This window comes from Bombina bombina, chromosome 6 (assembly GCF_027579735.1).
Source record: "Bombina bombina isolate aBomBom1 chromosome 6, aBomBom1.pri, whole genome shotgun sequence".
Classification (NCBI taxonomy): domain Eukaryota; kingdom Metazoa; phylum Chordata; class Amphibia; order Anura; family Bombinatoridae; genus Bombina; species Bombina bombina.
In genome coordinates this window covers 319,364,323-319,375,899 of record NC_069504.1, presented here as the reverse complement: position 1 = coordinate 319,375,899, position 11,577 = coordinate 319,364,323, and the positions used below count along the sequence as shown (strand labels likewise).

Sequence of the window (11,577 nt, the reverse complement as noted above, 5' to 3'; positions counted from 1 at the left end):
ATATCTATATCTATCTATCTATATCTATCTTATATATATATATATATATATATATATATATATATATATATATATATATATATATATATATATATATATATATATATATATATATATATATATATATAAAAATAATATTGCCCCTGATGTCTGTTACTTTGTTCTTACTCATCTTCCCATCTGTGACTTTCCTTCTGCTAAGAGCAGAAGCAAAGCATGAAGATAATTAGGTAATGCAGGTAGGAAGTATTGGCACAAGCTCACAGTGAACACACGGAAGATTGAATCTACCCCAGCCTGACAGTCACATGACACTGTGGATGTCACATGATTAAAGGTTTTAGCTCCAAGATCACAGTGTTGGGAACCTGCAGACCTGAAGTGCAGCTCTGCTCTCACACACATTGCTCTGTTTTTTTTTTTCCCTTCCTTGATATTTGCTAGCTTGCTCCATGCAGCGATCTGCATATAGGAAGGGGGAAGGGAGATCTGCTGTAGTGAGCCGATTGTCTACAAGCATTCCTTCAGTTGTTGATTTATTAATGCTTCTTCTATCAGATTGCTGCTTATAATATGCTCACACGGGTAAAATCTGCCGTGGCCAATTTCATGGGAGGAATAATGTCTGGCAGCTCCGGCTCTGATCATGCCAATGGTTCTGACTTGCCTATGAGGTTCCCATATGTCAGACCTGAATTCCTGGGGTTGTCACAGGATGAGATTGAATGTTCAGCTGATCACATTGCCAGACCTATCCTAATCCTGAAGGAGACAAAGAGGTTACCATGGACCACCGGCTATGCAGAGTAAGTAAAGTGCAGTACATCTGTCACAAACCCAGGGATCTGGGCTTGGGCCGACTTCCCTGAGAATTAGATTGTGTAATAAAGCTGTAAACATCTATTTCAAGGTCATGTACTAAGTGCTAGTATTAGTCTATTTACTCTTCATTATTTTAATCCAATTGCCTGATTTATAAAGCTTTTTAAGGTGAATACATTATGTGGTCACATCCATATTGTCCTTTTCTCTGAAGGCCTGACAGCTGATGACTAACTTGTTTTCTGCTCATTTTGTGTAGGGAATAGTAGCAGCATCTTCTTAAAATCTGATGCATTTCATTCTGATATGGTAAATTTTACACTGATTTGAAATAGTTTAATTTCCTGTTAATACTAGAGAAGTATTCTATTTATATAATTCAGCTTTAATTAATGCTGTTCAGATATTCGTTTCCTAAATGCAGTTGCCTGGTTAATATAATATGTATCTACCTGAATATATTATAATATTTTATATCACTTATTTAAAGTTCTCAGAGAAAGAAATTATGTTTATAGAACTTCCAAACTTTATGCTTTATTATTTATATACATCTTGTCTCTGTTTCTGTATCAGTAATTAAGTGTAATATTTATGTTATTTGTTTGTAAAATATATTTTTACATACAATTTTTTTTATGGTTTAGGTCAAATAACTAATTAAATTCATTTTTTGGGCATGTTCTGTTTGAGAGTAAGACATTCACCCAAACCTTTTTTGTACAATTTGCTAAATCCTAACATATGGTGAAGTTATCAGAGAATACATTAGCATATGTAGGTATCTCCCATATGTAAAAATATTATTATTATTATTATTATTATTGTATTTTTATTCCACAAAATGGTTGCATCACAATAGAAATCATGAAGTCTGGGGTGAGATAAATGGTACATAATTTTGGTTGTGGTCATAATGAGAGCTATGTTAAATTCAGCAATTGTGCAAAAAGAAAGATTAGGGTTTAATAAAAGATTGAATGTGGGGGTTGCAGAAGGGGATATGTTTAAGCATTACTATAAGGCATTGAATGTGGGGGTTGCAGAAGGGGATATGCTTAAGTATTACTATAAGGCATTGGATGTGGGGTGCTGGTATAGTGGTTGAGTTGGTGACAGCAGTTGAGATATTCTGTGACAGTTTAGAAGGGAGATGGATAGACTGTAGGAATATGTGTAGAGGTCGTACTGTTATTCAAATAAGCATATGAAGGTTCAAAGTGAAGAAGTGTAGAATAAGAGGAACGGGGGCACCGGATTGATTTTTTAGGTATTCTGACTGACATTGACAAAGGTTTTGAAAAAGGAAACACTTAAAGAGACAGTCAATTCAGAACTAAACTTTTATGATTTGGATAGAGCACGTACTTTTAAACAATTTTTCAATTCAATTATCTAAATTGCTTTGTTATCTGGATTAGCCTTTGTTGAAAAATATACGTCAGTAGGCTCAGGAGCAGCAATGCTCTACTAGACGCTAGCTGTTTATTGGTGACTGCACACATACACATATGCATCTTGTCATTGGCTCACCCAATGAGTTCAGCTAGCTCCCAGTAGTGCATTGTTACTGATTCAACAAAGGATACCAAGAGAATGAAGCAAATTTGATAATGAAGTAAACCTGGGTTTCATGTCCCATAACAGTGTAAAAAGAAAATGATCTAATATGGGGTTAAACATATGGTTAAAGTCAGCTCCAGAATAGCAATGCACTGCTGGGACCTAGCTAAACACAACTGGCGAGCCAATAATATGCAGAGCCACCAGTTCCCAGCAATGAATTGCTGCTTCTGAGCCTATTTATATATGCTTTTCATACATAAATAGGCACAGTTTACTTTAATGTTCAGATAAAGCAGAACAACATGTCCATGACTCTTAGAAAATGATCCCTCTGGTGCCCAGTAAAATACCCTCAATTCTGTGGAAGAGTGCAGGACTTACATCCACACTCTCACTTTGCTGTGTGCACTGGAACAGCTAGCTGCGTGCCATTGGTGCCATTGGTGCCTTGTTCTGCAGCATTGACCAGTGTTTTTTTCCTTTCCCTCATCTTTAAATTCCAAGGTGCTTACAGAAGAAGTGTAATTGCTGTTGAAAGGCTCCCAGGGAGCCATAAGGATAAATCATTGGTATGAGTGTGTGTAGTGATTTAACTGCACCAGGGGGTATGTTTTGTGCATGGTGACACAATCTAGCTCTAGCTAGAGCCAGCCCAAACATTTAGGAGCCAGACATTTTTGAACATCCCCATATGAATTTATGAAATCTAATTATAACTTTAAACACCAAATTCCATTAAATTGATTGAAAGTATTGCTTTAGACCTGAAGATGAAACTTTCAAAAGTTTGTCTTTTAAGATGCATTTTTAGTTTAAAGGAACATTAAATACAATATAATTGCATAATCAGCAGATATACAATAGAACCTACTCTGAATTTAAAATAAGGGTAGATTTTATTTTTCAATATTTACTTCTATTTCCCTGCCCCTTGTATCATGTGACAGCCTTTTGCCAATCATACACCCATATATGTAGGCTGTGACATGCAAATGCTCAGTAGGAACTGTTGTCTCAGAAAGTGTGCATAAAAAAAAGTCTACACAATGGAGTTAAATTTTGGAGTTTTTTTTTTATTGCATGCTCTGTCTGAATCATGAAAATTAAATTGTAGTTTCCATACACGCATTCCATTTGCAATTATGGCAGTAGGGTACTCTTTTAAAATGTGGCTAGGCAGTAGAATTGCAGGAAAAAGGCAGGCAGGACAGGGTGCACAGATCCTGGCATCAGGAACAATTTTTGGCTTCCAATGGCAAGCAACGTGGATACCACCAAAATTGTATTTATGATATTAGCGAACACGCTCTGAATGATATCATTGATGCTTATAATTATTTCACCCCCATATATTAGAGTTGGTTTTTAGTTGCTTTTCCCTCATTTATAATTTTTTATTTTAATATATTATTTTATTGAGATGTTATACAATTAAAATAAAATACTTTTGTCCATTTACAGTAACAGAAAATATATATAATATATGCAGGTTGATATGGTACATAATAAGCTATACAACAGGTTTATGAACCTAAAATATATACATCTGTAATGATTCCTTGGGAGGGAATAGTAAATAAATTGGTTAAGAAGCGCGGCGCCTAATAAAAATCCCTCTATATTTGACAATATATGACTATGTATTAGAATATGATAGAATATTTATAGGGTTGCTAAGGACGTATCTATTGATCAACCAATAAATAAGTGGACTGAGCTTAGAGAAATCAATTTTTTGGTAGGGTTAACATTTAGTATGTAATAGTAAATACAAATAAATAAAAATTGGGGGGAGATCAGCAGACAAAAGCTGCCCGAAAGTTAAAGGGAAGGGGGGGGGGGGGGCGTGGCCAGGAAATTTCAATGATATTATTATAATGAGGCGTATTAAGAAGCAGGTTTCTCTTGGAGTCAATATAAAGCCAATGAAATGCATAAATAGAGGGTTAACACATATTTAAGAGATACACCATGAGTAACCTTAGATTATAGAGGATATACAGAACCGTAATCTATTATCCAAAATATCAGTTACATATTCTCTATATGTAGGAATGAGTTATTTCCTGGGAAATGTTAACGACAGACACATTGATGGAGTGCGGTCTGCATATATCACAATACTTATATATCTAGATCATAATGGCTGTAACTCTGTCTAGATAGTTAGGGCCTCTAAAATAACAAGGCTGTGTAGAGTTAGGAATCGCTTTTCCCTCATTTTAATTACAGATACGTTTCAATCCCCCCCCCAGTGTAAACCGCTTTAGCAAAGGGGCATTAAATGGTTCAGCAGTGAAAGGGTTAATTAGGCCACAGGCAGAAGTTAGAGATGTATGGTAGCTGCAAGGAGGAGGCAGACAACAGCTCCCTGCCCATCAGCCTGAGGGAGAAGTGGTTCCATGGTTTCAGGTTTATCATTTCTCCTTTACTAAGGGGAAAGGCTGCAGGTGAGGATGACATTCTACTTGTCACAGTGGAACAGGCACTGCTTTTGTGGAGAATCTTAGACACACACAAAACAAAACTATTATAGTGTGCTTTTCAAATCCAGAAAGAGCTACAAATATGGGTTGCCTAGGCATCCAGGAAGCATTCTGCCTGTAGTAACAAGAGGCAATCCCCTGTCTGAAGATCATAATGTGAGCAGAACTATTGTAGCACTGTATTAGCTTAATGCTGGGGTTTTTTTTGGTTTATAAAAGCAAAGCTAATGGCAGCTCTGTTCACTGCTGAAATTACATCTTTTGGCAATAACTTACAATGTAGCTAGAGGCAATGTCAGACATGGCATAGGGCATGCTGCAAGCAAATAGCAGTCACAGATGCAAATACCAAAATAGCCAACTAAATTGCTTGCCAGATTGTAAAAGGTATTTCATCTGTTTCTAGCAATCTAAGTTACTTGCTGCACCTGATGTTACCTATGATAATCTTTTCAGCAAAGGATAACAAGAGAAGTAAGCAAATTAAATAATAGAAGTAAATTGGAAAATTGTTTAAAATTGTATGTTCTACCTAAATCATTCATTTTTTTTTTTTTGGATTTCATGTCCCTTTAAATTAATGTCAGCATGTCATTTTAAGACCAGTGATCCTGCAATGCTATGTGTTTATCCCCCGCATGTGTATGGGTTCTGCAGTATGTTCGATATGTATTATTTAACACCACTGCTATCAGTTTACATTTTAGTTACATCTGTTTGATGATCTTAGGATTAGTTGTTTTAATAAACTAAAAGGGGCTTTAAACTTAAATGGGTTCAGTGGGGTTCTGTGCAGGCATTCGCGTTCCTTCACACCAAAGATCACATCAAATCATGTCTTGAAGGACCTTGCTGGAATAAGATGTTGCCACAAAGTTGGAATCCCCAGTTGTCTAAAATGTCTTTGTATCTTGTACCATTAAAGGGACGTTCTAGTCAAAATTTAAATGCACATGGATGAATTACATCTTTGAATAGAAACATATTTTGTAATATACTGTACATGTATTGACAAAAATGCTTCTAGTAAAACTTAGCACTGTTTATTGTAAAGATTTTTCTCTGCACGTGCATGGGAAGCATAGCTAGATATTCTTTATGCACCAGTATTGTAAATACTGCAGCTGCTCAGAGCACCAGTGTGGCTTGCATCATGTCAGCAATTAACAAATTGAGTCATTACCAGATGGTACAAGCACCTTAGGTTTCTGAGCAAGTGCTGTGTTTAAAATGCTGGTGCACGGTGTATACTTAAATACACATTTGAAACAGCTATAGCTTTTATTGGAAGCATTTTTGCTAATACATGTGTATTACAAAAATGATTCTATTCAAAATTCAAATACTTCCATGTTGATTCCAATTTTAGCTGGAATGTCCCTTTAAGATGACTCTTCACTGGAACTAAGGACCTTAGCCCAAATACTGAAAATCAGCCCCGACCATAAGCTCTCCTCCACCAAACTTTACAGCAGGCACTTTGCATTATAGCACAAGCTCTCCTCCACCAAACTTTACAGCAGGCACTTTGCATTATAGTACAAGCTCTCCTCCACCAAACTTTACAGCAGGCACTTTGCATTATAGCACAAGCTCTCCTCCACCAAACTTTACAGCAGGCACTTTGCATTATAGTACAAGCTCTCCTCCACCATACTTTACAGCAGGCACTTTGCATTATAGCACAAGCTCTCCTCCACCAAACTTTACAGCAGGCACTTTGCATTATAGCACAAGCTCTCCTCCACCAAACTTTACAGCAGGCACTTTGCATTATAGTACAAGCTCTCCTCCACCAAACTTTACAGCAGGCACTTTGCATTATAGTACAAGCTCTCCTCCACCAAACTTTACAGCAGGAACTTTGCATTATAGTACAAGCTCTCCTCCACCAAACTTTACAGCAGGAACTTTGCATTATAGCACAAGCTCTCCTCCACCAAACTTTACAGCAGGCACTTTGCATTATAGCACAAGCTCTCCTCCACCAAACTTTACAGCAGGCACTTTGCATTATAGTACAGTGTTTGACAAATATGTGTTTGCAAAATGTAAAGGCTACCTAAAGGGACACTAAACCCCAAAAAATTCTTTCATGATTCAGGGAGAGATTAGTATTTTAAATAATATTCCAATTTACTTCTATTATCTAATTTGCTTCATTCTTTAGATTTGTTGAAGAAATCACAATGCACATGGGTGAGCCAATCACATGAGGCATCTGTGTGCAGCCACCAAACAGCAGCTAATGAGCCTATCTAGATCTGCTTTTCAGCAAAGGATATCAAGATGATTAAGCAAATTGGATAGTAGAAGTAAATTAGAAAGTTGTTTAAAATGACATGCTCTTTCTAAATCATGACATAAAAAATGTGGGTTTCATGACCCTTTAAAGGGATATAAAACCAAAAGTTTGTTTCATGATTCAGAAAGAGCATGTGATTTTAAACAATTTTCTTATTTTCTTCTATTATCAATTTTTCTTTGTTTTCTTGATATATTTGGTTAATGTATGCTTAGGAGCCAGCCCCTTTATACAGCACTTTATGGCAGCAGTTTATTATACATTTTTTAAAGCACCAGATGACAGCACTATTTCCTGCTATGCAGCGCTACAGACCCCTACCTAGATATCTCTTCAACACACAATGTCATGGGAACCAAGCACATTTGATAATAGAAGTAAATTGGAAAGCTTTTTAAAATTGTATACTGTATGTCTGAATCACAAAAGAAAATATTTGGGTTTCATTTCATATAGGAATTATATTCCCCTTTAAATGAAGATGTGTGGGTAAGGAATTGACAACACAAGGAAAATGCATATCAACTTTTAGAATTTAGCACCCCACTATGATGTGTCAGTGATATACAGAATTGAAATAATTAAAAAATCAAATACAAATTTAATTAAAGGGACACTGAACCCAATTTTTTTCTTTTGTGATTCAGATAGAGAATGGCATTTTAAGGAACTTTCTAATTTACTCCTATTATCAAATTTTCCTCATTCTCTTGGTATCTTTATTTGAAATGCAAGAATGTAAGTTTAGATGCCGGCCCATTTTTAGTGAACAACCTGGGTTGTTCTTGCTAATTGGTGGATAAATTCATCACCAATATAAAAGTGCTGTCCAGAGTTCTGAACCCCCCAAAAACCTTAGATGCCTTCTTCAAATAAAGATAGCAAGAGAACAAATTAATATTGATAATAGGAGTAACTTAGAAAGTTGCTTAAAATTGCATGCTCTATCTGAATCACAAAAGAAAAAATTTGGGTTCAGTGTCCCTTTAAAAAAAAAAAAAAAATCTGTCACCAAGCTTTGGTACATCAGCCGCTAATGCAAATTCATATTCGTGATTGGCCTCATCACGCACATTTGGTGTTCTCCACCCTCTCAAAGCGAACTCGTTTTAAAGTCACATAAAAGTTGCTCTTCTCTTCTACTCCCGACTGCGCAATCCAATCGGTACCACAGTCTGTACATACCAAATACTTCACTCACTCATGTCATTTGTGGAGCCCAGTTTCAAAATCACCCCGAGTGGAGGTGCACCTTCTGCCAGAGAATTTCTTTTTAAAGCCAGCTGAAAGGACAATGCAGCTGATGTAATGACAGAGAACACCCCCATGTTTGTTTCATCATGAGCTACAAGACCTGTAACTTCCTCTGACAGGTATGCTTACAACCTCTGTGCCAACCGCCCACCCTTCAATTCTTAGCGCAACTGTCCGCTATGGGCTAGCATATTTTACAGGCTGGTGAGCGGAAGCACAGAGAGATGTGTAGTTGCCATGGCCCTACTGTTAGCTCTGCGCTTGTGGATTTAGCATGGTAGGAGAATAGGTCCTAAACCACAATGCGAGGGGGGTCTGGGACCACAAAAATTAGGGGCAGAGCATTATTTCTGGGGCACCAGTGGCATTGTGGCACCCGGATAAGTCGAGCACTGTTATAGTAGGTAGCATTCTCCTGGCATCTGCCACACCCAGTTCCTTCCATCAGACTGCCAGATAATGAATGTGGTTCATCACGTTATTCCGATATTAAACATTTGCCCCTGTGCCCCGGCATAAAGTGGTTAAAGCAAGAATATTTTAATTTGAGTAGCTTTATCAAAAATCTAAGCATTTTATTTTCAGCCATACAAGATAGTTATTTGCACATACTTAAAGTATATGTGCACTTCAGCTTCTTTTAAATAACAAATAACTTGTTTTAAGACTTCATACGTAATAAGTTAAAGGACTTTCAAATACAAAAAGTATAATAATTCCACACTCTAAATGTATGCTGATTGTGAAATTTTGAAGTGTATTTACTTAATATTCAGCAATAGTGCCTTAAAAATCTCTCTAAAATGAATGGCAAACTATTCAAGTACTGTGAATGCTTTAGAGATACATTTCTTGTTAACTTTTGTTTCCCAACCCGTTGCATGCAAGCACCGTTGGAGGTATACTATTTCTTTAGGGACCCTAAAGTCAAAATTTAAACTTTAATGATTCAGATAGAGCATGAAGTTGTAAGAGACTTTCCTATATAAAGTTGTGCACAGTTTTTCTATATGCACACTTTCCGAGGCACCAGATACCACTACTGAGCATCTGCAAGAGTTCATTGTATATGTATAGGAGTCTGTGATTGACTGATGGCTGTCACATGATGCAGGGGGCGGGCAAATTGAAATACATTTTGAAATTTGTCAGTATAAAAACTACTGTACATTTAAAATTGACAGTAAGTGCTATTGCATTTTCTTTTTAAATGCAAATCTACTGTATTTAATGATCATTTAAGTATCCCCTAACCACATCAAATAACTATTATCTATTTGTTAACACCCATATGATTAAAAATAAATTTCTGTATATCTTGTCAATTAACTGGGGCAAAAATGTTAGGGAATTATTCTGGTTTTCATAGTCAACAAATCCTTATAAATGTTATGACACAAATAAACAGACCTACTTCTTAACCCTTTCCTGCCAGGGTTAAATTGTCTACATCAGAACAACTGTTCCGATGTAGAATAATTCAAATCACGCGATCGTGCACACATTCGTGAGATTTCAATTATCGGATCGGGTCTGGGGGGCGTCCCTATAACCCTAGGAACGCCCTCCAGACCTCGATCAAATCCAGGAAGCGCAGAAGGCTTCAGGACAGCCATTGGCTATGACGTTCTATTCCGTCATAACGGCTCTAAAGCCCAGTGTAATTATGACGGAATAGAACGGCATAACGGCATTAAAAGAAACACAGGAAATAATTATCGGCATACAGTGGGGGAAAGATTATTCATGATATCACTACTACGTATCTGATATCAGTCCATAAACAGTCTATTTAAAGGCACACCATTTGCTTTTATTAACAAAATGTGCACAGTCTTTATATTTACAATTTTTCAGTCACCAGCTCCTACTGAGCATGTGCAAGAATTCATTGACTAAATTTATATGCATTTGTGATTGGCTGATGGCTGTCACATGGTACAGGAGTAGTTGAAATAGACATAACTGACATTTGTCAGAACAAAATCTACTTGTTTGAAATTCAGACTAAGTGCTATTGCATTGTCTTTTTATCTTGCATTTGTTGATTATACAAATCTACTGTATTAACTGGTCCTTTAAATTATTTCACTGTGGCACAATTGTCTCCATTAAAATGGAAACATTTTCGGCATACATTTCCTTTTATTTTCTGGAATGAACAAACAAATGGTTAGTTCATGATTAAAGGAATTTATCATTCATGTTGCTTAATGTGTAAATATATTTAGCACCGGAATTTCTCCAAATTGTCTGTTGTTGTGTTTAGAAGCTGGCTTGTACTGAATGCTTTAAAGAGACAGTGAAGTCAAAATTAAACTTAAATCGATTGGATAGAGAATGACATTTTAAGCAACTTTCCAATTTACTTTTATTTTAAATTTTGCTTAGTTCTCTTGGTATCCTTTGGTAAAAAGTAATCCTAGGTGAGCTCAGGAGTGTGCACATGTCTAAAGCCACCTGGTGTTTGCTACATTATTTATAGCGAAGTTATACATAGTTACAAACGCTGCTGCCGTAGCCTGCTGTAGACACGTGCATGCTCCTAAGATTCTATCAGCCTATCAAGGTTTAATCTTCAACAAAACATACCAAAGGACAAAGCAAATTTGATAATAGAAGTAACTTGGAAAGATTATAGCAGAAATCCTCACACCATTAGACATGTGAACAGACAAAACATTTGTTGGGGGAATGTCTTCCGGGCAGTAGAAGCAGCTGGATAACAGCTTAAACTTAAAAAAGAGCAGTAGTTAGCGCTACTGCTACAAGTCAGCACATTTTTTTCAATATAGTCAGGATTGTCAAGAACAAAAGTGAAGCTTACATACTTATTGGCTGGCCCATTTAATTAATCAACTGACAAAGCTATTGTTGTATAATTTATTGAATAGATTAAAACTGTAAGTTTGAAAATTTTTCCTTGACCAAAAAGAACCTTCTTTCATTAGCTGATGAGAGTCCACAGTGCCATAACGTGTGGGATAGAACTCACACCACTAGGTGGAGGCAAAGAACCACAACACAAGAGTTTTTTTACCTCACCCTCTCCCCACCCCAACCAGTTTGTTCTTTGCCTCCTAGGTGGAAGGTGAAGATAGAGGTTGTCCTGAAGATTTATTTATTTATTTATTTATTTAGGCG

At 36.5% G+C, this 11,577-nt stretch overlaps 1 protein-coding gene across 1 annotated transcript in view; it reads left to right on the top strand.

The window, feature by feature from the left end:
- Positions 1-374: 374 nt before the first annotated feature.
- The window catches only part of PPM1H (protein phosphatase, Mg2+/Mn2+ dependent 1H), a 683,070-nt gene continuing 671,867 nt past the window's right edge, over positions 375-11,577 (top strand). The window contains exon 1 of the mRNA XM_053716939.1: positions 375-806. Coding sequence (XP_053572914.1) covers positions 574-806 — 233 coding nt within the window. The 5' untranslated portion in view covers positions 375-573. The remainder of the gene's footprint in view (positions 807-11,577) is intronic.